The sequence below is a fragment of the Sturnira hondurensis genome, unplaced genomic scaffold (assembly GCF_014824575.4).
Source record: "Sturnira hondurensis isolate 20B ecotype Veracruz unplaced genomic scaffold, ASM1482457v3 Scaffold0007578, whole genome shotgun sequence".
Lineage (NCBI taxonomy): Eukaryota > Metazoa > Chordata > Mammalia > Chiroptera > Phyllostomidae > Sturnira > Sturnira hondurensis.
In genome coordinates, this window is record NW_028080209.1 from 984274 (window position 1) to 1009321 (window position 25048).

Sequence of the window (25048 nt, forward strand, 5' to 3'; positions counted from 1 at the left end):
AAGTGAGGACAGGAGTCAGGGCCGCGGACTAGAGGAGCGCTGGACGTCCAGGGGCCAGGACCCAGGAGCCCGGGTCCCCAGCTCCGCTGTCCTGCATCCCCCCTCTCCCCCGCCCAGCCCCACCTCTGGCTCTGGGATCCTGGAACCCGTGTGGCCCTCACTGGATGGGTATATAGTTTAGTCTCCAGTCCTAGGGGAGAGCCGGAGCATAATTTGACATTCCCCTCCCCGGATTAGATTAAAACTCCCGCGGGACGCGCTTTAAGCGAGTGAAACACAGTTACTCCACCCCGCGGGGTTATACTGCCCACCCACGCGTGTCCTGGCCCTAATCTACTCCGGGTCTTCCGGAGAGCCCTCGGAGCCCGCCCTCCCGCCAGGGGGCGGACCAGGAAGCCACTATATCCGGTTCCAGAACGGGAGCTCCGGCGCTTCCCGCCCTGGGTCTCCGCTCTTTCGGTAAAGTCTGCTGCTCGGGCGTGTCCGGTCCGCCAATGGTGGCGCCCGACCCCAGAGTGTTTCGGAAGCGGGTTGGGTGTCTACGGGAGGTCGGGGTAATTGGAAAGCACCAGAAGTGAATGGAAGTCATTCCTTTGGAAGCATCAAAACACAACTTTATTTCACCCGATTAGACCCCCTCCCGCATAGGTCTGGCCCACCACCCTGCTCGTCGGAGGTCCTCAAGTCGAGCCGCAGCATTTTTCGCCCAGAAGTTATTTCACCCAAGACCTGCTTTTGCATACTTAGAACGAAAAGGAAAATACTACAGTATCTTATACCGAGAGCCTCCCGGGGACGCCTGACCCAGGTCCAGCGTCCGGAATACCGCAGCGAGCAGATTTGTTCCTGCCTTCCGAGAGCAGAGTCCGGGAGGAGAGACAGGCTGAAATACAACGACTGAAATACAAAGGTGGTGAACCACACAGATGGGTCACGCGGGGATCTGAGAGGGAGACGAGGCTGGCCTGGTCTGGAGCCCAGGGAAAGCGAGGGTAGACCGGGGAGAGGGAGCAAAGTTCTTGGACCCAGGGAGGATGGGTAGGAGGCCATTGGAGGAAAGGAATAGCCCTTCGGTGTGATGAGCTTTGAGAGGACTGGAGGATACCAGGTGGGGTTGCAGAGGTTAGCCTAGCAGTGGCTCCAGCGGAAAATGCATGTACCAAGGGCAAGAAGAATGGATTTGGCCTCTAAAGCACATTCTCCAAGTGTGGGCCCTGTATTAGAGGTCCCTGAGACTACTTCACAGAGTATACGAAGTTAAAACGATTTTCATAATAACACTAAGATGTTATTTGCCTTTTTCACTCTCAAAAACGTACTGTGGCGTTTTCCAGAAGCTACATGATGTATATTTACATACATCCCCCTAACAACCAATGGAATGTGCTTGTGCATTGTTTGAAACTTTTAAGTTTTAGTATGATAAATGTCTCTAGTTTATAACCCACATAAGCAAAAGCTTTTTAGAGTCCTTGATCATTTTTAAGAACTCCTGAGACCAAGAATTTTGAGAACCACTGCCCTAGAAGTCTAAGAAGGTGAATGCCATTGATTTGTGTCTGTAAAAACAACAACAGCAAAACATTCTGGTGGCACAGTGGAGAACGGTTGGAAGGAAACTTTCTTCCAGGTGATGGCATATTTGAGGGGGAAAGAACTACCACAGTAGCTCAGGCCAGAGATGATGGTGGCTTCCCCAGGATGGTGAGTGTTGTCACTGTGCTTTCTGGAAAAGAAGTAAAAACGAGGTGAGGAATTAGAGTTTTAGAAATTAGGACAAAGTGCTCGTGGTTGATCCAGAGATAAACCATCATGGGCACAGACGGTGGGAGAATAATGAAGCTAACATTTTCCGTTCTCTGCCTGGCAGACACTGTGCTGAATGTTTATGCTCCTGCATCTTCCAAAGGAGATGCACTATCTTCTTTAACCTTCCCAAAAGCCCTCTGAAGACTCCACTGTGCAATGCGGTAGCCCCTACCCACACGTGTCTATTCAGCATTTGAAAGTGGCTAGTCTGAATTGGTATGTGCTGAGTTTAAAATAAACACCTGTTGCCCTGGCCACGTGGCTCAATTGGTTAGAGCTCCTGTGCTCCAGAAGGTTGTGCATTTGATTCCACTCAGTGCACGTGCGGGAAGTAACCAATAGATATTTCTCTCTCCCTTCCTCTCAAAATCAATGAACATTTCCTTGGGTGAGGATTTTACAAAAACCACGTTTTTGAAAACTTAGAACAAAAACACTAGAATTTCTTATACTGATTACATGGTGAAAAAGTACATTATTACAATTAATTTCACCTGTTTCTTTTCAACTTTCTGGACAAAAAAAAGTCCTATGGAAAGTAGCTTCACAGGGTTATCTAATTATGAATTTCTAAGTGGGCAGGTTATGGTGGATAGTCACACCCCCAACACATAACTTCTTTAGTAAAAGGTTATCTTTGCCTTAAGCAAGCCCTGTCCATTGTTTTCATGCATCTAGGTTAGCAAACTTTGAAATAATAACTGCCTTCTAGAGAGCAAGCACATAATCTTGTTAACTATCCTGTAATCTGATCCCTGCTTTACTTTCCCCTACTTTTGTGTAATCTTCCTTATATATTACCTCAATTTCAAATGCATAAAAGAAGCTGCAAACTGTCATTCTGAGGAGCACTTGAGATCTTGCTCCCTGGCAATTGTTAGTATTGGTTCAAATAAACTCATAAAAATTCTCTACGGGTTTGGATGCTTTTTGCATCAACTCCTTTTCATGTGACTATTAGATTATTTCGATTTACATATGTGGCTTGCATTACATATTTTTTTAAGATTTTTAATTTATCTTTAGAAGGGAAGGGAAGGAAAGATGGAGAGAAATATCAATGTATGGTTGCCCCTCATGTGTCTCCTGCTGGGAAATGGCCTGCAACCCAGGCATGTGCCTTGACTGCGAATTGAACCACGATCCTTTGGTTCACAGGCCCACGCTCAATCCACTGAGCTACACCAGCCAGGGCTGCATTACATATTTTTTTAAATTTATTTTTAGAGAGAGGGGAAGGGAGAGAGCAACAGTGATGTCAGAAAAACTTCGATCAACTGCCTCCTGCAGGCCCCCATCTGAGGGCCTGGCTGGCAACCCAGGCATGTGTCCCTAGGAATCAAACCACCAACCTTTCGGTTTGTGGGATGACGCCCGGACTCACTGAGCCACCCGTCAGAGCATTGCATTAGATCTCTATCGGACAGCACTGCCTACTTTTTTTAAATACCTACACCCAAGTAAACATAGATGTTGGTTAAGTAGCATGTTTAAGGTGGCAAGATTTAACTCAAGTCTGTGTGAATTCCAAGGCAGAGTTCTGCCCACCATGCCAGCAATCTCCCCCCATTAGTGAAGAGTAGAGGGAAGGCAATGAAATGAGAAGGGAAAGATTAGGCTATGGTAGAAGCTATTACCTTCTCCTTTGACTCCTTAGAAGTAGACAGGCAGGCAGCTGTGGAGAGATGGAGAAGGGATGGAATGGGGAGTGGTGTGGCAGGCAGAGGGATGGGTGTGAGGCTTCTGGAAGTACGCAGGAAATGACTTACAGTGTCAGCTCACACTTACCTGCCCAACCCAGCGCTTTGAGGAGTCCTAGGAGCAGAAAGGCAGAAAGGAAGAGGCCTATGCCATCCTCCAGGGAGGGTCCAGAGAGACCTGGTGGGAGGGGCAAGAGTGAGCTCCTTCATATCTTCCCCAGCACCCCACCCCCTTCTCAGCACCCTACCCACTTCTTGATCCCTTTGGTTCTTACCTGCCACCTCAAGGGTGACTTGAGCACTGCGCCCCAAGGCAGGCAGGCTGGGATGGTGGACACGACAGGCATAGCGGGCCCCATGCTGAGCCACAGTCACAGGAGGTGGCTGCAGGTGTGCTGAGAGGCTGACAGAGCCATCTGAGTGGTGGCGCAGGGCTGACAGCCAGCTTTGTCCCTTGGCCTTCTGAAAGCTGTCCTCTGGGCCACCTCGGAGTTCCCACTCCACCTCCAGGCCCTCAGGGGGGTAGAAGTGGGACACGAGGCAGACCAATTCTGGGGGTACCTCCCCAGGGGCAGCCCATACAAGAGGTGCTGGTGTCAGGGACACTTTGGGGGGCTCTGAGACGACAGAAGAAAAGGAGCATGGAGTGAATCAATCTACATTGTCCTCCCTCAGGGTCCCTCAGTTTGCCCTCTGGCTTCCCCAAAACTAAGGGTTGGGGGGGTTTCTTTCTCACCCAGGACAGGGAACCTACTGTCTCCCCACTGGTACATCACAGGACTTCTCCAGCCAAAACCCCTCAGATTCTCGGGGAGCCTCCACCCATTGTACTTCTGGCTCCCAGGGACCCCAATCTACCTTCCTCTGCTCACCCTGCATCCTCTTCACCACCCCTCCCCCTACATGGTGTCCCCATAATCCCAAAGCCCACCCTCTACCAATGGGGACTCCAACTTACTCTGCACAGCAAGCTCCAGGGTGACCTGCCCCTGCAGATATGGAAGATGTATGGTAGCCAGGTAAGAGCCCTCTTGGAAGGGCCGCACTGAAGGCAGCCAGAGGGTTCCATTTCCGGTCCAGGGACCCCATGGCTCATTGTCATCCCAAGTGGCAAATGCAACTGCCCCATCTTGGGGAGCTGGCATTTGCCCACCTAGCCCAGGAGTTGCAGCCAGGAGCAGGTGCCCCTTACCCTGGTGCTGGCGTCTCCATTCCAGCCCAAAGGGGGGAGGGCCTGGGGCCAGAGATGCAGTAGTCTCTGGGGTAGGGGGCATGTAGGCAAAGCTCAAGTCCAGCAGAGCATCTTGCCCCAGTCGTATTTGAGTGGTAGGGGTGTGGGTGACAACAGTCAGCACAGCTGGGGGAGATGGGGAGAGAAGGGAAGGGCAGGGGAAGGGCATGAGAGAAAGGGGGAAAAAAAACAGAGAAATGGAGTTATAAAGTGGACTGAACTCCAATTTACCCACCCCTCAGAAGACACCTCCTTTCCTGAGACTCACCATCTGACAGCCATTTCTGCAAATAACCTTTGCTTTGGGACTGGGTGGGACCCAGTGTGGCTGAAGGTGAGCAGAGTGGTTTGGAGGTGAATAGGGACAGGAAATTAGGAATAGCCTTTGCAGGCTGCTCTGAACACAGTCCTCTTGAGCTCTAGCGACAGCAGGATCTAAGTGCATTTCTTTTTTCTTTTTAAATTTATTTTTAGTGAGAGGGGAAGGGGCGTAGAAAGAGAGGGAGAGAAAACATGGACATGCAAGAGATACATTGATTAGTTGCCTCTTGCACACCCCCAACTAGGGACCTGGCAACTGAGGCATGTGCCCTGACTGGGAATCAAACCGGCAACCTTTAGGTTCACAGGATGGCACTCAATCCACTGAGCCACATCAGCCAGGGCTGAGTGCATTTCTGACACAGCCTGAATCAGTCCAGTCTCCAGCACCACCCTTAAAAGATCCAGGCCTTTCTTGGTTTGCTAGTAAAGACAATGATGATTCATGACTGTTGATCCTATGATGCTATAAAGAGTACTTGCCAATGTTGGAAGGTTCTGGTTCTGGCCTAGACCTGACAACAGACCTCTGCTCTACTGAAGCAACTACGATGATTACGTGCCTGGAGCCTGGGCGCCCTATTTAATCCCAGCTCTGAAGCTATTTATGGGGCCTTGGGCCAGTTACTTCACTTTTCCATGGCTCTCCTAAATAAAGATAACAGTGATGATGATAGTACCTATTTCATGGGGTTGTACAGAGGATTACATAATTTAACCACTCCTGCTACCCAGTTATATTCAGTTCCTGATTCCGGATAACAAAGATACTTATATATAAAAGGCACTTTAGTAGAGTGCCTGGAACATAGTAAGTCTACAAAAGTATTTGCTGTGATTGCCTGTAACCAACTGCCAGACTCAACAGGCCCCAACTCAACAGCATCTCTGCAATATTTCCCACCCTGCTCCAATGTCCATTTTTCCTGCCTTGATGAAAGATCAACACTTGGAGTCACAAGACACCTTCCTTTTATTCACTCAACTAATATTTATTGAGCACTTAGGATATTCAAGATAGAAGACAGAGTGGTATACAAGATGGGCAGTCCCTGCCCTCAAACTGCTTACAGTTTAATAAGGGAGACAGATGAGCAAATTGCCAAGTATAATATGCTATGTGCTGTCCCCACCAGGCCCTAGTTCTGTCTCCTATATAGATCTGTTCCTAATTCATGTTCTCATCAGCGTACATTTGGACAATTACAATAGCCTCCTCTTTGGTCTCTCTATCCTGTATTTCTTTCCTTTAATTCATCCTCTGCATGGTAGCCACTGTGGCTGGCTACAAGTCTGACCTGGTCACTTGCTTGTTTAAAAACCCCAGCTACCATGGAAACCAACTAAAGGCATAGGCTGGAGCTAAATGGCCCAGGTTCAATTTCTACCCCTCTTTTTACAAGCTGTGTGTAAATTACCTAACTGCCCTGTGTCTCATACTTTATCTGTGACATGCAGATAGCATAAGTATGTAGTTCCTATGGCAACTGAGAGAAATAACTGAGATTATGCCTATAAAGTGCTTAGAACATACTTGCATATAGAAAATGCTCGATAAATGTCAGCTGTTACTATTTCCATTACTATCACCATGAATTAGGTATCTTGGGAAAACCAGTTAATCTGTATTTTCCTCATTACTCCAATGATCTGATCCTTGCCTACCTTTTGTAAGAATCAAGTAAATAACAGGCTCTTTGGAAAAATGGTGCACACACATGCACACACACACACACACAAAACCTTCTGATGGTTCACTATCACCTGTGAAGCCTAGCCTGTAGGGTACTTGATAATTCAACCCCCAACCTATCTTTCAAGGCTTCTCTTGCACCCTAAGAACCAGCCACATGGAATCCCTTTCTTGCAAGTAGTAGAACTTTAATCATTGGGAATTTCTTTACTTTGGTCATAAGATTTCTTCAGTTTCCAATGTCCCTCCTCATTTTCTCCCAAACATTTATAACTCCATGTCCCCTCAAGGTTCCACTGCTACTTCCTCCCAGAAATGCTTGGGTCCTCCAGGTAGAACTATTATTTTTTTCTTGTCATTATCTGTATGTGATTTTCAATCCTAGTTTCTGGGGCCTACAAGGTTAAACTTCTCTTAACCTCATAGGATTGTTTTCTTTCAACAGAATAAACAAAAGTAGACAATGTCACTTAGTTTATCAAAGTCCAGAAACATACTTTTGAATTGTTAAAAACAATCCAGGGGATTAATAACAAAAGCTAGAGGTTTTAGGGTTTAACCCTCAAGGTAACTGCTCTTTTAGTACAGGTTATGACGCAGTTTTAGATCTGCAGCCCATACACTGGACTCTATAAAAATACAAATGTAAGTACAGCAGGGCCAGAATAGTAATTTCTATCTGTTAGATAGAAATTCTAAACAAATAGAATTTCTATCTGTTTTTGTAACCTGTATTATATAGGTTTTTGCTTTTCTGTTAAAAAAAGTGAATGGTAACAACTATTACAAAGTATTACTGAAGCTCTGGCTGGTGTGGCTCAGTGGATTGAGTGCCAGCCTGCAAACCAAGGGTTGCTGGTTTGCTTCCCAGTCAGTGCACATGCCTGGGTTGTGGGTCCCCAGCGGAGGGCGTGCGAGAGGTAACCACACACTGATGTTTCTCTCCCTCTCATTCTCCCTCTCTTTCTCTGAAAATAAGTAAATAAAATCTTTAAAAAAAATTAAATATTACTGAAAATCAGGTAATCAAGCCTCTAGATCTATCAATTTAAAGGAACTATGGAGAAAAAAGGAAGAAGGGAAATGACATTGTGAGGAAATGATTGACCAGATACAGAATGTGGGAAATAGTATAGAACAAATGACAAATCAATAGCATTTAAAAGCAGGGGGAGGGCACAATTATAGACTAAAAGAGATTTAAGAAACAAAACTGTGAGCCCTGGCTGGTGTAGCTCAGTGGATTGAGTGTGGGTCTGTGAACAAAGGATCACAGTTCGATTCCCAGTCAGGGCACATGCCTGGGTTGCAGGCCAGTTCCCAGCAGGGGACGCACGAGAGGCAATCATACATTGATATTTCTCTCCCTCTCTCCTTCTCTTCCCCTCTAAAGATAAATAAATAAAATCTTTTTTTTTAAAGAAACGAAACTGTTATGGACTGAATGTCTGTGGTCTCCCCGCTTCCCAAATTCATATGTTGAAGGCTTTAACTCAAAATGTGACCATATTTGGAGATAGAGGCTATGAGGCGAGAAAGGTTAAATGAGGTAAAAAAATGTAAGGCCCTAATCTGACAGAGCTGGTGTCCTTGCAAGAAGAGAAACCAGAGATGTCACTTTCTCCTGTGAGGACACAGCCACAAAGGGCCAGCTCTCACCAACCCTGTTAGCACCTTGATCTCTCACTTGATCTTAGACTTCTAGCCTCTAGAACTGTGAGAAAATAAGTTTGTTGTTTAAGCCTGACCAGATACAACAACAAAATATAACACATGGACCTGTCTTTGATCCTGATTTGAACAAATAAACTATAAAATAACAATTCAAAAGTATCATTTAGACAATTAGGAAATTTTTAATATGGGTTAGGAATTAAATGATATTAAGGAACTGTATTGTTTATTTTGTTAGGTATGATAAAAAGAAGGAAATCATAACCTCTGTGACAGCATGGATGGACCTACAGAACATTATGCTAAGTGAAATAAGCCAGTCAGAGAAAGATAAATACCAAATGATTTCAGTCATATGTGGAGTCTAGTGAGAAAAATGAACTAAGAAGCAAAATATAAACAGGTTCATAGCTAGAAAGCAGACTGACAGCTGTAGTGGAGGAAGCTGGGAAGTGAAGGTATTGAACAAAGAAGAAAAACTGATGAGAGAAAGATGCTTTCTGAATTACTTATGAGTAAAATATTTAATATAATGCCTGGAATCTTCTTTAAAACACGTTTTAAAAAAAGAAAAGGTGGGACCCTGGCTGGTATAGCTCAGTGGATTGAGCACAGGCCTGTGAACCACACAATCGTGGTTCGATTACCAGTCAGGGCACATGCCTGGGTTGCGGGCCAGTTCCCAGCAGGGGACTCACGAGAGGCAACCATATATTGATATTTCTCTCCTTCCCTTCCCCTCTAAAGATAAATAAATAAAATCTTTTTTTAAAATAAATAAAATCTTAAAAAAAAAGAAAAGGTGGGGAGGATAGGTGAAACAATTGGTAAAATGTAACAACTCTACAAGTTGGTGATAGGCATGTGAGTTCATTATACTATTCTTTCTACTGTTGTGTATCTTTGAGATTTTCTGTAACAATGTTTGGTTTTGTTTAAATCCTCAATGGAAGATATGTTTTAGTGATTTTAGAGAAAGCCTTGGTTGGTGTGGCTTAGTGGATTGAGTGCTGGTGTGTGAACCAGTCACCAATTTGATTCTCACTCAGGGCACATGCCTGAATTGTAGGCCAGGTCCCCAGGGATTAGGGGGTGCATGACAGACAACCACACATTGATGTTCCTCTCCCTCTTTTTCTCTGTCCCTTCCCCTGTCTAAAAATAAATTAAATTAAATTAAAACGTTTTTTTAAAAAGACCTTCAAGAAAGAAGGGAGAAATATCACCATAACAATCTTTTAAAAGAACGATGAGAATTAAATGTCATTCAATATATGCTAATAAAGTGTATTTGTCAACAAACACTTAAAAGTATCCTATATTTGCCCTGGCTGGTGTGGCCCAGTGATTGAGCACCAGCCTGCAAGCTGAAAAATCGCCAGTTTGATTGCTGGTCAGGGCACATGACTGGATTGCAGGGCCAGGTCCCCAGCTGGGGCACAACCACATGGATGTTTCTCTCCCTCTCTTCTTTTCTCTCTAAAAATAAATAAAATCTTGCCCTGGCTGGTGTAGCTCAGTGGATTGAGTGCAGACCTGCAAACCAAATGGTCACTGGTTCGATTCCCAGTCAGGGCACATGCCTGGATTGCAGGCCAGGTCCCCAGTAGGGGGCACGCTAGAGGCAACTACACATTGATGTTTCTCTCTTTCACCCTCTGTTTCCCTCTCAATAAATAAGTAAATAAATAAAATATATATTTAAAAATAAAATAAAAATAAATAAAATCTTTTAAAATGTATAAAATAAAAATATCCTATATTTGATAAGAAATAATATATAAATGTATGTTAGCAAAATTATCAATGATCTGTGGCCCTGAAGATTCCATTTTTAATTTTACATTAAAACAACAAACTTCATTGTCTTAAATTCCTAATCAAACAGAAATACTTGAAAGGGAAGGCGAAACACAGCAACTAATTTCTACCTCCAGTGGGAGTGAGATGCAAAGACCTGGGCATTCCCCTAGCTGCACTTCTTTCAGGGTCCAAGTGACTTCCTGAATGACAAATGACAAATCTGCCAAGAACCTTCTTGAGAGCAGAATCTACATCATATCAGTTCTGTGACCCATACAGGGCTGAGGACCATCCCACAGATTCTGATTTAATTTGTCTGGAATGCAACTCAATGCAATCCTCCTTCCAAGAGGATTCCAATTTGCAGCCTGGACCTGGACTGAGAACTACTGGGTTCTTGGTGCTAATAAGTATTTCCTGAATCACTGATAAATTAAAAAAGAGTGTCCCTTGACAGGCACAACAACTTAAAGGCAGATGGGAAACAGCATCCACATTTTACAGTTGGAAAAACAGACTCAAGATATAAGGACATTTTTGCCCCATCCCAGTAAAGCCAGTAGTAGCTCTGGGAAATACTCCTCCACACTGGAAAGAGCTACTGTACCCAAGGGCAGTTTGCTCCAGCCCTTGCCCAGGTGTGGGGTCCTGCGGATGATTCTCTCAGTCAGGAAGGTGGCAGGGAGAAGGTACTGGGGAAGGGAAGGTGCACAACTAGGGTGGGGCTGACCTGCCAGTCAGGCTGCTTTGTTTACAAAGAATCACAGAAAAACTGAAGGAAGCCGAGAGCTCTACTCACATCCTCCTTCACTAGGTGAGCTCCTAGATATCCCAGTCAGATCACACCGTTCGGCTTTACCCGACCCTCTTCATCTCTGAGCCCCTGCACTGTGAAGCGCCCACCCTGGGGTCTCACACCGAATTTAAGCAGTAGGAATTGCTTGCAATGGAAACCATCTGGTCTTCCGAAGTGCCCCTTCCGCCCATTGGAGCACACCATTTGGTAACCAGAGTCAAGGCATCCCCAAGGGCCACGGGGAAGGGGCTGTCAGGAAAGTCAAAACACTAGGGTGCTGAAACGCAAAGGTGGGGGTACCTAGCAAGTTACAGATCTGAGAGAAGAGAAAAACGTATCCGCCCTGAGCCCTCCCAAAAGTGTTGCCTTACAAAGTCCGGTACTTGGAAGTCCCGCCTCTCTTCAAAGCCCCGCCCAAACCTCAAGGTGTTCTTTGGTTTTGGTTTTGTTTTTTGGGGATTTTTTTTTAACTGTTTGGGGCTAGAAGACTCGGTAGAGATAGTTTCTTTCTCCTAGAACCCACTCGCTTTGCAAATAAAAAAAACAGAACTTGCTCAAGTCCACACAGCGGTCGCCGGCTGACCTAGATGCTTAGAATCCACCCATTCAGTTCCACTTTTCAGATCCAGCTACCTGTTGCCATGGTGATGAACGCAGAGTCCCTCTGAGACTCCGACTGTAGTTGCAGGAGGCTGGAGAGGCTGATGACCCGGCTGGACATGCTGACCACGAGCCAAGTCCCGTCCATGGCCCGCGGGCAGCTCTGCTCTGGGTTCAGGCTGCTGGCCCAGTTTGCTGAGGCAGGGAGAGGGAGGTAGGGGCTCATCTCACAGCGAGGTGCGGGGGCGCTCCGGGGGTATCGCCTTAAGGCCGTCTGGAGGGCGCCCGCAGGATCTGCGAGTGAGCAGGAAGGATTGCAGCTGCAGAGTCATCGTTAAACGGGATGGGGAGGGCAGCGTCCAGGAGGGCATTCCAGGGAATGTCAAGAGCACGCGCAACCCGTTAGGTTAAAATTTTGAAGTCATCCAGATTCATTTTACAGAGGGGGAAACCGAGGCCCGAGGTCGCTGCGCAACCTAAAACGGAAGAGGTTTCCGTGGAGGCTGACAGTCGGGGGCGAGTCCGGGAAGACTCACCACGCACTTGGAGGTAGAGCCCAGGGTCGAGGTCCGACCGGAGAGGCGGTTCCCCCGGGCCTTGGCGCAGCAGCAAGGCAGCGGGTCTCTTGGCCAGGCGGCCCCCGCCTGCATCCTCCACAAACCAGCACTCTACCACTGCCGGTCCCGCGGAGACCCTGGTCACCAAGCCTGGGTGAGAGTGAAGACGCAGCTCAGACCTCAGGCGACCGAATCCTCCCACCCCCGAGGGGCGCGCTCGGCGTGTTCCATTTCCCTCCGCTCCCCCACTTCGGTTCCAGGGCGAAGAGTCGCGGGGTTTGCTCACCCAAAGCCACAGCGAGGAGCAGAGACAGGAGCTTCATGGCGCTATGCTCTCCTCAGCCCTGAAGCCTCCTCTTTCCCCCTTTCACTTTCACTTCCCTCGAAAGGCTGGCAGGAGAGGCGGGGGAAATCCCCACCCTTATTAGGTGAGGGCGTGTGGTAGGTGGGCGCTTCCTCTGCCGGTGCAGTCCGAACGCCCGAACAACCGCTCCAGTCCTGAAGACCTCGCACCTCACCCTCTAGAACCACCCGGCGCCGCGGGGAGGCGCCCTCCGCGACCCTAGGCTCCTCCTCCCGCCACCTCCCCGCACCCAGCGTCCACTTCAAGAACCGTTACTGCGCTTCGCCCCCCCCCTCCCCCGGCTCGTGCCCGGTCCCCAGCAAATACACAGGGGGCGTCGGGAAGCCAAGCAAAATGACCAATAAATATTTTAATCACTGTTTAAAAAAAATAAGATTTAAAATAAAAACCTTGTATTTCTACGACTTCCTACCTCCCTATCTCCACTCCTTCCCCAGTAAGAGAGTTGAGAGACCCCAAGGAAGGGGAGGAGGGATTAGGGTAGACATTAGGGGTACATCATTGGGGGAGGGGACGGGGTGGGTTCTAGGACAAGGATGGGGATCCAAGGCCTGGCCCTCACAACACAAACACAGACTTCAGATACAAACTACAACCACCTGGCCCTTGACACCGTGACTCCACGATGTTCAACAGGTGCCCTCTTGCTCCCCCACTACATGCGCCCTATTCTGGAGCTGGGGCTTCAGTGTACACGTCTAAGAAGGGCTTACAGGGAAACTTTGAGGGGCAGAGGCTGAGGAGTGCAATGGGGTGGTCGATGGCTCAGTGTGGTTCCCCCTCCATAATATATACAAGTCCATAGAGATAAGGAAGACAGTAACTGGAGTGGGAGATCACCTAAGAACCGCAACACCCCTGGCTCCTGCTATTTTTCTCTTACCTGAAAATTACTCCCAGTAGCCTGCCCCTTCAGTTTGCTCCTCCGCCACCCCCATTGTAGCCTATCTCTACTTTGTGGACACTGGGTGGGGACCAGACCCTACGGCTGGACGGAGGCATGGCCCCACTCACCTCTTCGTTGTTGCCCCCACCCACCCCAGGGGACTCTCTTCTGGGTGGGAAAGCTGGCCCTGTGGGCCCTCCTGGTCCGGGTCCAGCCCCACCACCACCTAAGCGGTGCCGGCGTTCACAATGTCCACGGTGGCGCATGAAGCTGTCTCGCCACATGAACTTCTTAGCGCAGACACCGCACTCATAGGGCTTGAGGCCTGTGTGAGTCTTCATGTGCTCGGTCAAGTGGTGCTTCATCTTGAACTTTTTGTTACACACGGGGCAGTCAAAGGGTCGAAGGTTGAGGTGCATGTTCACATGTCGGTCTCGCATACTCTTGTGGGAGAAGGCCTTCCCGCAGTGGCACAGAAAGATCTTATTGCCATCCCCACTGCCTGTCCCTCCAGTGCCAGCTGGGACACCCAGGCCCCCTGTAGATGTGCCAGACAGGGTCACAGCCCCATGTTGAGCTTGATTCCCCGGAGGCTGGCCTGGAGCCTGTGAGGAGGAGGAGGATGACGAAGATGGGAAGACTAGGATCTGGTTGCCCTGCTGCATGTCTACAGGAAGCAGGGGCTGTGGTGGGTGGGAAGGGGTATAGGAGGAAGGGGTAGGCCCCCCTGAATCATCAAGCCCTGTCCCAGGACCCCCACCTTCATAGGTTCCAAAGTCATTGGAGGACTCACAGAAATTGACCTGTTCCTCTCCTTTGCCCGTAGGCTCAGTAAGGGTCCGGACATCACTTATGCTAAGGGTAGCCTCAGGTCCTCCCCCCACTGCAGCCCCAGAGCCACCCCCTAGCTCTTCATCTTCATCATCCTCACAGGTCAAAACCAGGTCTTCCTCCTCCTCATCCTCTTCCAGATCTTGGTCTTGGGGAACCAGAGGCACTGGTGCTTGGCAGTTTCCACCCCGTTTCACATATATCCAGTGTTTCTGTGGCATGATGCTAGGGGGTGCATAGGTAGGCCTCCGGAGCCCAGCCCCAGGGACCAGTGCACCTCTCCCATCCCCACTGTCATCGCACAACTCATCTGCCTCCAGCAGCAGCTTTCCAGAGGTAGCCCCCCCACTGCCAACCACAGGGGCTGGGAATATAGGACCGCTTCCTCGACGCTCCCTGCTGCCCACTGCAGAAACTGCAAACACCTCTTGGGAAGAAGATGAGAATTCAGTGGACTCTCGGGGGCTGAAGTAGTTGCTGCTGCTGGGTGATTGATTCTCACTGGTTCGACTAGAGGCATGGGAACGCACAGAGCCCATGGTGGCAGAGGCCACAGTACCCCCACTTCCTGATGGGACCCCAGCACCAGGGACAGTGACAGAGGTGGCTGCTGCAGTGGTGCTGGTGGCTGAGGCTCGGCCTTGGCGAAGAAGTTCAGTGCATTTATCCACAATGTGCCACATTTGGAGCACAGAACCCACTGTGAGGAAGTTGACAATGTCAGCAGTGGCCATGCTGAGGCGACCAGTGTAAGCTGAAGCTAGGACAGTCTCGAAGGCGCCTGGGTCCATGACGCTGGGCAGCGAGATGGAGGTCATACCCTTGAGCAGAACCTGGTCGTGGAAGTAAGGGGAGGAGGCAGCCAGGACAGCACGATGAGCCCTGAACTCCCTGCCCTGCACCCGGATGGACACGTCGCAGAGCTGCCCCTGAAGCCGCTGCTGATTGAGGGACTCCAGGAGGGCACTGGTTACCTCAGGGAAGGACACGTGTACCACTGCAGCTGTAGGCAGGGGCAGTGGGGGCGGGGCCAGCGACAGAGGCAGGGAAAGTGCTGCCCCACTTGGAGACAAAGGAGATGGTTCCATGGTGTGGAGGGAGGGAGTACCCCCCCAGCCACAGGAACAAGGGAAGGAGGGCGGCTGGGGGGGTGGGTCTCTGGGAAGAAAAAAAGAGAACATTTCATAATGAAACAGCCTTTTACAATTTAAAAACGTGTTCACATCCATTATTTCAGTAACTCCCATAATGCTATTGTTCCTCTCAACCCATTTATAGATGAGGAAACTGGGGCTAAGAAAGACAAAGAGATTATTCATAGTCACAGCCAGCAAGTGGCAGCACCAGCAAACTCAGGTGTCCTGACTCCAAATTCAGTGCTCTTTCTTGGGAGGTTAGGGAAATAGGTGCTCTTTCGAAATGGGGTGCCTCCTCTTGGAATTTCCAATATATCAGAGAGCCCGATTTTCCAAAATTTATCTTTTTGATGTTTTGCACCCTTTTCTCGGCAGGGGGGTTCTGCTTTGCTACTTAAAACCACCCTGTCTCCAGTTCTTTTTAGGCTATATGCCTCGGGCTCTTTCGCTAGTCACGCCCCATTGCCCCCAGCATAACTCTAGCCTCCTCGCCCCAATCAAGACCCGCCCCAAAGCCCTTTCGGCCCCGCCCTTTTCAAGATCCGCCTCTGTAGCTTTTCGGCCCCGCCCCTTGCCTACCCCCGCCCCCCTCTGCTCCGCCCCAAGAGCTACTTCGACCTTCTCGCCCACCCGGAAGGCGCCCCACAACCCCGCGCGTCTCCGCTTACCGGGCCGCGCGCCCCCGGGCCCCCCCCGCCCCTCACTCGGCCACCAGAGCCGCAGCCTGAGCCCCTCCCGCCGCCATCTTGCGCCGACTCCCTCCGCCCTCCGCCTCTGCTCCACTTCCTACTTCTTCGGCTTTAAAGGCACAGTCAGGCACCCCGCCCGTGCCGCTGGGCAATACTCGGCAGACTCGACCACTTCTCCTTTAAAAACTAGTTGTTTCATTCCACCTTAAAGGTACCAGGTCTCTTCGCTTAGAACTCAGCACTTGGTTCAGCTGAAGCATTTATTTCCCTTTAATTCTGTAAGCCTGCCTCTTCCATTACTGCAAGGTCTGGGCCTTGGAGCTGTGGCCATCAACGCGTTTGAGAAATCTAATCGCCCAAATCTCCCAGTTTGACAGTAGCCCCGGAAACCCCGCCCTCTTTTTCCGGGCCTAGGATTGGCCGAATAACCTTGAGTCTGCTCCTGATTGGCCTTTTTACTCCCACCGCTCAAAGTGAGAAAGTAAAGCGCTGAGGCATTTTTGGGGGTTTTTTTTTTTAGTGCCTGGCAAAGGGCAAGGGGATAGCCTGAGGGCAATGAAACTCCTGGAGAGCAGGGCTAAAGGCATGCTAGAAAGGGAGCATCCAGGTATCCTGGGGCCAGCTAACCCTGAGCCAGATAACAGCTGGTGTCAAATCAGGCGAGCAGAAGGACAAAGACAAGACAGGATTACAATAAGAACTTTATTGTTTATTAATGTTTTGTGTAAAACTTAAATTGTTTTTTTAACACCACCCAAAGGGGCTTAATTAGATCAATCCATCCCTCCCTCAGTCATCTGCTTCCCACCGTCCTCCAAATACTATGCCCAAACATTCTGGAGTCAGGTGGTGGGGAGGCAGCTAATCAGAGTCTGAGAGCACGATGATCTCCTCTGGATCGCACTGTGTGGCCACACTCATCTGCAAGGTAGTGAGAGAAAAAGAGTCAGAGAGGTCTGGAATATAGGGGGAGGAGAGGCAGAGGGACGGCCTCATCAGATTAAAAACTAGGGTAGAAAAAAGGAGGAGAGGATGTGGTGAGTGCAATGTTCAGATAGAGCATCTGAAAAATAACAGGCATCGAAAGAGAATGAAGTGAGAGAAAACAGCCTCCCCCTCTTACCTTGTAAGTACCAGGCTTGGATGGTTTTAACTGGGGGGTTAGGGGCAACTGGATTGGAGATGGGCTACAGAGGGAACTGGTCACCAGGCCATGGCTGGGAGAGTCCACCCTTGTTGAGGAATCAGCAACTGAGGCCATGGAAGCCAAAGGGGAAGGTGGGCTGGGCAGGGTACGTATCTTCTTCCCAGTCTTCTCATGTACTGCCCTTTGTCTTTCCACATAGCTAGGGACAGAAACATAAATGTAGGGAGCTTGAGGCTGGAGGGAGAGTGTCAGTCTCTCCCAACAGACTCAGTTCCTCAATACTCTCAGAAAGCTCCCTGCAATCCCTCCTTTGCTGCCCTCTTCTTCTTCTTCTTTTTCTTCTTTGTTGTTACCTGTTTCCTAATGGCCCTGCTCCTGTTTGCCTTTCCTTCCGAAATTTCTTGCAGGGGGGACTAGAATCTCCCCAGGTGTGAGGAGAGACACCTCCATTGAAGGAAGTAGAGGTGACTATGGCTGCTCCATTTTCCAAGACAGTGGTAAGGGGGTCCTCTGATTGCTTCCTGGAAGAGGAAGTGTCCCCTTCCTCAGGAGACGGGGTGTTATCCACAGTCAAGGCTTCAATCTCTAGCTCAAAGACCTGAGACACAGGGCTCTCTTTCTCCAGGGGCAATTCCTCGAGGTATTCTCCTCCATTGCTTTCAGCATCTACACTGGAAGGGACCAGGGGCTTTTCTGACAGTGAAGATGGTGATGTTGTGAGTCCTTTGTTTTGCGGATCCCCCAAAGACATGTTGATCCCTTTGCTAGGTTCCAGGTTCTTTTCAGTGGAGATCTGTGGTGGGGACACGGGGCTTTTGTCTCCATCTTTACCTGGAAAAGTAAAAAGAGGGGAGGGGTAGCATGAGAACTAAGGAAAGAATGCTGAGAAAACACTAGGAGTATGAGGAGGAAAGGAAGGGTCTCAAACAGGTGCCTTATGCCCAATAGAGTAGAGTAGGGGGAACTGACACATGAGGAGACTTTCCTGGACATACCTCCTTCCTCCTCCTCCTCTTCATCATCCTCCTGACCTTCCTGCATCTGTTCCAAATCCTCTTCTTCAGAATCTGTGGCCTCCTCTTCGTCCTCCTCCTCTTCTTCCTCTTCCTCACTTTCCTCATCTTCTTCGTCATCTGTCTCAGCCTTGGTGGAGGTGAGACATTCCTGGGATACCATTCCACTAGGGCCCTGAGGGACAAAGGAGTTTCTTTAAGCAATCCCTTGCTCCAGAGTCTACTTCTGTGTTCCTTCTGCAAACTCCCCCATCAGTCACCCTAGACTCCCTGCTGGCCAGTGCAAGGGAAGAAAGGGGTTTCTCTGAAGAGTGTATCCCTTCCACACCTCACCAGAATCCAAGGAGACTTTGGGGGGGTTTGCAGAATGAGAAGAGGTGGCTTGGGGGAGCCGGGCTTTTCTCTTCTGTCTCTCGCCCTCCTCACTCTTATCTTGCATCATCGCATATTTGGAGATGACTTCATCCAGCCGGCTCATAGCCAAGCTCCGGTTTTCCCGCAGGCGCCGGGCTAGGGTGGGATCTGACAGTGCGGGGTCAATGCCTACATGAGAAGATATAAAGTCAGAGTACTCAGTCCAAATCCTGGAAGAAGGGACTAGAGAGATGCCCCCTCTACCACACATCTGACATGTAAGAGTTATTGATGGGCATCTCACTAATCCCTACCTGGCCTATAGTCATCTGTGAGGTGACAGCCAAAGTTGTAGATGAGATCAAGGTGGCGTCGCTCCTGTAGCCTGATGCCCACATCTCGAAAGGCATCTTGAGCCATGAGCTGGAGCTGCTGTCGGGGGAGGCCAAGGCTGTGGCGAACAGCTGCCTTTTCCACAGCCCGCAGCACATCTCCATAGTCAGGGAAGGTATCAGGCCCTGGCTTGTTGATGAGCCGCTCAATACGCCTGTTAACCTCTGGGTAGCGAGTGCCACGGTAGGGAATGCGCTGTTCTATGACTCGGCCTGTCAGTGAAGAACAGTCCTTCAGCTCACACAGCCTCCCAAAGAGGCGGATCAGCTTTCTCTTTAACCTTGCCTCCTGCAGGTATGTGGAGTCTGGGTCATCCAGTTCTTTGAGATCCAGTTCCTTTTCCTGCAGCCGCCGAATCTCTGCCACATACAACGCTAACAGCTGCTCCAAGCGCTGGATCTGCCGCCGGGAACCACGGGTCCTTGGGGCCTCAGAGCCAATGGTCTCAGTATTTGTGGGGTCCAAGGAGGGGTCTGCAGGAGGGTTATTCCCAGAGGACTCACTAGAGGTGGTGGCAGCAGGGGCCAGGTTCAGCTTTTTCTTGGCTGAGTGAGCCTTGAGAACAGTGCAGAGCTCATTAATGTACACATAGAGCTTGGCTGGCCGGCTCTGGGCCCGAGACAGGACCCGGGTGAGGATGTTGCAGAACTCCGCTGACGTCAAAAACAGTGAGTGGGCACGCTGCTGCCGTTTATAGAGGAATGGGACCACATCAGGGTGGTCTGCTGTCTGCGCCTTACACAGTTCAAGGAACTGGAGGATTCAGGGGAAGAAGAGAGGGGGAAAGAGAGAAGGGAAGGGGTTGAGAGAAAGAAGGCAAGGTGGGATTAGTGGGGAAGAAAGGACAGGAAAGCCAGTCAGCCACCCCTCTCCCTGGGGTACAAGAATCCTCTCCCCTAAAGCTCACCTCTTCAAACAGCTTCTCATTCTCCAACTTGTAGCATTTCTTGCCGCCCGAACTACTGTTCCCTCCAGCCCCATGGGACTGAGAGGAGCCAGGGGCTTCTGCCCGGGGTGAGGTCGGATTGGGGAGTGGGTGGGAGGGCCCTGGCTGAACAGCTGCTTCATCTTCGTCATCATCATCCAGCACAATGATGCTGTTATCGGTGGCCATGGGGGATCAAATCCCCCAGAGGGAGGAAGTGTTGGGGATTTCGTAATTCCTGCTAGAAGGGGATGGGGCCTTAGAAAGAGCCCCCTCCAGCATAGCCCCATCCCTCCATCTCACACATTTTCCAATCTTCTTGGGCTTCAGTAACCCCGGCCCTTCCCAATAGTGTCCTCACTACCTATTTTTAGCAACTATTAGTACCATGTCTTTTAGGGCCCCTACTAGGGAGCCCCAAGGCACCTGAAACCTGAAATCCCCACCACCAGCTCCACCCCTCATAATATATCCGCCCTTTCATTTTCGGTTTCCCCAGTATTTCTCCTAGTTGGCAAGTTGATTTTTTCTCCCAACCCCTGGACCACTTCTCACACTGCACTCCAGATTTCACTGACATCCCCTAGCACAGGCACTAAAACTACACCCGTCAGTAACACCTCACGTGTTTCCCTCTTTTGCTCTCAAACACGTCAAATTCACACCTTCACCCCATCCTGAAGGATCACCCCAACTCCCAGACTCTCTGAGGTGAATAAGATTCCCTCTTAATAATACATTACCCTTTCTGAATTATCTCCATATCCCACCCCTAATGGATCTCAAACCGCGGAGTTAGACTGGAGGTGTCTCACCTCAACCTCCCTCTCACCCCACCCTAATTTTCCCCATTCTCTCACTATGACCTGTAACTGATTCTGAGACCCGCAATGGATTCTCCTGATTCCTCTCGGATCCCAGCGCTGTTTGGCCCCTTCCCCAGGAAGAGCTTCCCGCCAAGTCCCCCTCCCCCAGTTCGGCCCCCGCCCGCCCCTCTCCCCTTCAGGGATAGGGGGGAAGAGTACCACAGCTTGCCCCTCAGACTTAGTGCCCGGGACTCCCGAGTACCTCACCCTTGACATTCCCGCCCCCGCCTTCGATCCCCGCACCGTCCGGCCCGCACCTCAGAAACAGCCTCTCGAGGCGACCCTCATCGCGGATATCAGAAGCTCGCATGGTCCCCTCCTCTTTCCTTCCCCCTCCTACCGCAGGCCCTATTCTGGACCGGAAGCTGCAGGGTTTCCGCCTACAGGAACCTAAGTGCGGCCATATTGTCGTACGGAATCCAGTCCCCACTGTGGCCGGAACTGACTGTACGCCGGATGTCCGAACCCCTCCATTGCCGCCTTCCTAGTATGAGGTTCTTTTCCGCCTGACCTGTACGGGACGGGTAACAAGCCCCCTCGGCGCGTCCTTAAGAACTTGGGGGACGCCATTTTGTTGTACGTCAGTGACTGCCGGGACACCCGGGCGCCGCCAATGAAGCTCTTTTCAACCAGCCAACCGCCGCCGAGTCGCGTGCCGGAAGGACATTGCCACCTTTCCTAGTAGGTGAGGGGTAACCAAACAAGGCAGTTCAGGAGTTGGGATCTCCAAGGCTGCGTCTGGTGCACCGAAGGGCGGGAGTCACTTATAAGGGAAATAAAACCTTTTCCGTCCAATGGGCTGCTGAGAAGTTTTCCTCATCTTCTTTCCTACCTGCCAAATTCCAGATTCCACCGCTTCATCCCACGGCACCTGCCCTTCCTCTTACACGGGATGCTCGTGCCTTTGCTGTTTCTACATAATGGTGACAACGTCTCCCAACAGTCTCCCAAACGTGAACTCAAAACACATGCACACAAATCAAAGCGCTAAACATTGTGTTGTTATTATTATTGCTATTGTTGATTTGCTTCTCAAGCTTCACCACAGAAATAATGACTAACCAAATAGGTGGAACCTAGGTGATTCTCCGTCCATTTCTGGAGGGATCACTTAGGCACAGGCAGTGATGACCCAGAAGCCGTACTTTGCCAGAGCCTAAGGACTGGGCATATGTGACGGGGACCTTGAAGAGAATCAGTGCAAATTGCCGTTCTGAGGGCTGCGAGACGAAATGAGCCTCCGAAAATACCTCGGGTCTTGTCTCCTTTATCTTTCGGGGAGCTGAGGAAAGAACAAAGAATAAATCGACTTTGGTTTTGGTTTGCTTGTTTTATAAATGCTGAGAAATTTTCTCTCCCCTGTCCCTTTTATTTATTGATTTTAAAGAGAGAGATTTTGTTGACTCTTCTTTTGTCTTGACTGGGAAGAAACCCTCGACCCTGGCGTATGGGGATCACGCTTCAATCAGCTGAGCTACATACGGGGCCAGAGCTTACTTTGACATCCACTTCACCTGCATTCCACCTCAGTCAGTTATAGGGAGGCTGGAGAGACTCGTGGAGGCAAGGCAGGCTCGAAAGGTGAGTTGTGGAGAAAGTGGAAAGGCTGACACGGTTCCAGTGGCTGAGATTCCCCACCTCCTGGATCCGTCCGCATTCCACAGCTGGTGAGCATCTTGTCACTTTCTAGGACTGCAGAGATCCCCACACCTCCAAGCCCTCAGAGACCCGGAACTTCAAACCCTCCCTTCCATTTGAAGAATTTCAAACCACTTCTTTCCAGTCGTATAAGCCTACCGTCTTCAAATTGGGGAAAATGAAAGTCCCCAAAGAGCACTAGGACTTGGGAGATACAAAGAATTTAATTTCCAGATCCTCAACTTTTCCAAATTCTGTCTTCCTGAGTAAATACCTGCAGTAGGGGTTCTTTTTCTTCCTTTTCTCATTTACTGTACATTTTCACCCTCTAAAAAAAGAGTGTAGTTCTCAGCCATGAAATCTGGAAATAATCTCACCTTGTCTTAAATAAATACATAGGTAGTCCCTTTCTTTTCCCAAGGCACCATAAACACCACCTTATCTACTCATTAAAAATGTATTTTTTATTTTTAACAGTTATAAAAAGTGTATACAATCTTCATGCTATTTGATCAGTTCTGCTGTCATAATAATTGTAATGATAACCCTGAAGAAAATTTTTTAAACTAGAGTTTTGGTCACAAGAAAGAAAAATAATTTTCACCTGGGACCTTCAAGTATAAAAGCATAAAATTGCTTCTGGGGAAGTGGAATACTAAGAGGAGTTCAAGGAGAAAAGAGAAAAAGAAGAAAAAGAATGATTTCCAATTGTTAAGAACATATTTATGTATTTTTTAATGGATGATGGTAGGTATCAAATCACTCTGATATTTCAGTTCCCCTGGATATTCAAAAGGGTGATTTAATTATTTTATTTTAAAATGTGAATATTTTTAATATGCCAGGAATTACATCCTTGAAATAATTTCAATTTATGATGAAAAAATTTATACGGTTACTTAAAAATATGTGAGGAGTACAAATATTTTCTAAATCGTTTCCTGGTGTATAGGTGCAGAAATTTTAGACAGCTGCTCTAAGCTATCCAAATGTGCCCTCCATAGTCCCCAACAGTTTTACTTGCCCCCATCTCCCCTCTCACCTCCATAGCAGGGTAAGAGGACATTTACAGAAAAGGTGGTCACAATTCCAACTCCTCCTCGTTCTGAGGTGTTCCCAGGAGCCAGTCCCCAAACATTGTCCATGGTAGAGAACACAGCAGCTTATAAAGAGCCTCCAGCATCAGTAGTGTCAGAAAAATGGCCAGGAAGATAAAAAAGGCCTTGTCCAAGGCCCGACGTAGGGTACCCCTGGGAGGGGTAGGACCCTGGGCAAAAACCAGGAACACATCCTCCTTGTCCACACCACCTTCCTCTTCTGCCATCTTAACTGATGGTCTGGCATCTAGCTGAATCAGGGAGGCTGGAATAGAAGCCCTTGCTCAGCAATGCCAGGATTAAGGGATGTGGTGGCTGCAAGTCCTGCACCTGCCTGGCTTGACCCTAATTCCTGAGAGAAAAAGAGAGAAACAGAGACCCTGGCTGGCGTAGCTCAGTGGATTGAGCGCGGGCCTGTGAACCACACGATCGCGGTTTGATTCCCAGTCAGGGCACATGCCTGGGTTGCAGGCCAGTTCCCAGCGGGGGATGCATGAGAGGCAACCATACATTGATATTTCTCTCCCTCTCTCCTTCCCTTCCCCTCTAAAGATAAATAAATAAAATCTTAAAAAAAGAGAGAGAAACAGAGAGAGCATGGGAGGGAAGCAGGAGAGTAGAGCCTCTGAGCCTTTGGAACAATCATATAATTATCCAATCCAATGTACATGATCTGGTTTGTTACCTTGAGCTTCTGTCAGTCAAAGATCTAATGTCCATTCCAGATTAACAGTTGGTGTTGGGGTTGAGCGGTGGAACTCTCCTAAAGAGGCTGGTAGAAACAAGCAGCTGCAGGAGTTTAAGGGGAGGTTTGTAAATATGAAAGAGAAAGAGAGAGAGAGAGAGAAAGACGTAAGAAGAAAAGAAAAGGGGGAGAGGGAGGAAGAAGGAGGGAGAAACAAAGACCATGATTGGTCAGTAGAGCAAGAATGTATGATTGGGACTTACCAGTTGGGCCAATAAGAAAGAGAGATTTTTCCATGAGAGGTCCTGATCTGAGTGTTGTTGGTGGGAAATATTCCCCCAAAAGTTGTCTTAGGGATTGAAGGCTTTTTCTGGACCCTGCTCCCCAGGCACCAACCTGAAGTTCAGTAAGAAAAATGGAAGCCTGGGGCTCCTGGGATAAGTGGTGGTGATGGGGCAGACATTGGAGAATGTGTGAATGTTGTAGTGCACTTCAAACCTGAATCTTTTAAGGTCTCCTACCTAAACTTCATTTTCACCTTAATAGGAAGATCTTATTTACTTGGGTAGATTTTCTTGACCCAAAATGGTACAAACAACGCCACAATTTTGTTTTAGAGTCAACTCATATCATCATTTGCTGTTTCCACAGGGGTTCACATTATGAAAAAAAAAAAAACCCTGGGATCAGCATCCAAACTAATAATTTATTAGTTGTGTTAAGTTAAACAAAGAGGCCCTTATATTGAAATGGCTCTTATTAAAAAAAAAAAACAGGCCTGCCCCGGCTGGCGTAGCTCAGTGGAGTGAGCAAGGGCCTGCGAACCAGAGGATCGCGGTT

The 25048-nt window shown here is 49.0% G+C and overlaps 4 protein-coding genes and 1 long non-coding RNA gene across 10 annotated transcripts; 1 reads left to right on the top strand and 4 right to left on the bottom strand.

The window, feature by feature from the left end:
- Positions 1–592: 592 nt before the first annotated feature.
- Positions 593–12669, bottom strand: TAPBP (TAP binding protein). Of its 2 annotated transcripts, XM_037052750.1 has the most exons (8): positions 12471–12669; positions 12164–12334; positions 11661–11921; positions 4468–4866; positions 3785–4126; positions 3598–3687; positions 3447–3484; positions 593–1726 (listed from the first exon to the last, which is right to left on the bottom strand). In XM_037052750.1, the coding sequence occupies exons 1-8, from the start codon at positions 12505–12507 to the stop codon at positions 1715–1717; spliced, it is 1350 nt and encodes a 449-aa protein (XP_036908645.1). In that variant the 5' UTR covers positions 12508–12669; the 3' UTR covers positions 593–1714. The 2 variants fall into 2 exon arrangements, with proteins under 2 accessions (XP_036908645.1, XP_036908644.1); XM_037052749.1 differs by lacking the exon at positions 3447–3484.
- Positions 12670–12871: 202 nt separating this feature from the next.
- ZBTB22 (zinc finger and BTB domain containing 22) lies at positions 12872–16462 on the bottom strand. Its single transcript, XM_037052748.1, has 2 exons — positions 16070–16462; positions 12872–15423 (listed from the first exon to the last, which is right to left on the bottom strand). The coding sequence occupies exon 2, from the start codon at positions 15351–15353 to the stop codon at positions 13461–13463; it is 1893 nt and encodes a 630-aa protein (XP_036908643.1). The 5' UTR covers positions 15354–15423; positions 16070–16462; the 3' UTR covers positions 12872–13460.
- Positions 16463–16836: 374 nt separating this feature from the next.
- On the bottom strand, positions 16837–21145 carry DAXX (death domain associated protein). Of its 3 annotated transcripts, none has more exons than XM_037052744.1 (8): positions 21046–21145; positions 19905–20163; positions 18919–19750; positions 18579–18793; positions 18233–18425; positions 17591–18068; positions 17214–17436; positions 16837–17011 (listed from the first exon to the last, which is right to left on the bottom strand). In XM_037052744.1, exons 2-8 carry the CDS (start codon positions 20109–20111, stop codon positions 16952–16954), a joined length of 2208 nt encoding a protein of 735 aa, XP_036908639.1. In that variant the 5' UTR covers positions 20112–20163; positions 21046–21145; the 3' UTR covers positions 16837–16951. The 3 variants fall into 3 exon arrangements, with proteins under 3 accessions (XP_036908639.1, XP_036908641.1, XP_036908642.1); XM_037052746.1 differs by having other exon boundaries at positions 19905–20160; positions 21046–21137; XM_037052747.1 differs by lacking the exon at positions 21046–21145 and adding an exon at positions 20996–21015.
- Positions 21146–21278: 133 nt separating this feature from the next.
- On the top strand, positions 21279–21889 carry LOC118991492 (uncharacterized). Its single transcript, XR_005067425.1, has 2 exons — positions 21279–21469; positions 21635–21889. It is a non-coding gene; the product is annotated as an uncharacterized LOC118991492 (long non-coding RNA).
- Positions 21890–21986: 97 nt separating this feature from the next.
- Positions 21987–23803, bottom strand: SMIM40 (small integral membrane protein 40). 3 transcript variants are annotated; one of them, XR_005067424.1, is made up of 2 exons: positions 22303–22372; positions 21987–22070 (listed from the first exon to the last, which is right to left on the bottom strand). XR_005067424.1 is itself a non-coding variant. In XM_037052751.1 (2 exons), exon 1 carries the CDS (start codon positions 23748–23750, stop codon positions 23508–23510), a length of 243 nt encoding a protein of 80 aa, XP_036908646.1. In that variant the 5' UTR covers positions 23751–23802; the 3' UTR covers positions 22008–22070; positions 23469–23507. The 3 variants fall into 3 exon arrangements, 2 of the variants coding, with proteins under 2 accessions (XP_036908646.1, XP_036908647.1); XM_037052751.1 differs by lacking the exon at positions 22303–22372 and adding an exon at positions 23469–23802 and having other exon boundaries at positions 22008–22070; XM_037052752.1 differs by lacking the exons at positions 21987–22070; positions 22303–22372 and adding exons at positions 22408–22452; positions 23469–23803.
- Positions 23804–25048: the final 1245 nt, after the last annotated feature.

What these genes read in the sequence shown, in the direction of transcription:
- TAPBP (XM_037052749.1), bottom strand. Translation starts at nt 12,507, where the DNA reads ATGAAGCTCCTGTCTCTGCTCCTCGCTGTGGCTTTGG. An exon ending in GCTCCTCGCTGTGGCTTTGG is followed by an intron (nt 12,335 to 12,470) that starts GTGAGCAAACCC and finishes ACTCTCACCCAG; the next exon opens with GCTTGGTGACCAGGGTCTCC. An exon ending in CCTGGAGCTTGCTGTGCAGA is followed by an intron (nt 4,127 to 4,467) that starts GTAAGTTGGAGT and finishes CTGTCGTCTCAG; the next exon opens with AGCCCCCCAAAGTGTCCCTG.
- ZBTB22 (XM_037052748.1), bottom strand. Translation starts at nt 15,353, where the DNA reads ATGGAACCATCTCCTTTGTCTCCAAGTGGGGCAGCACTTTCCCTGCCT.
- DAXX (XM_037052744.1), bottom strand. Translation starts at nt 20,111, where the DNA reads ATGGCCACCGATAACAGCATCATTGTGCTGGATGATGATGACGAAGAT. An exon ending in CACAGATGACTATAGGCCAG is followed by an intron (nt 18,794 to 18,918) that starts GTAGGGATTAGT and finishes CTTCTCATGTAG; the next exon opens with GCATTGACCCCGCACTGTCA. An exon ending in AGAGGAGGAGGAGGAAGGAG is followed by an intron (nt 18,069 to 18,232) that starts GTATGTCCAGGA and finishes TTACTTTTCCAG; the next exon opens with GTAAAGATGGAGACAAAAGC.
- SMIM40 (XM_037052751.1), bottom strand. Translation starts at nt 23,750, where the DNA reads ATGGCAGAAGAGGAAGGTGGTGTGGACAAGGAGGATGTGTTCCTGGTT.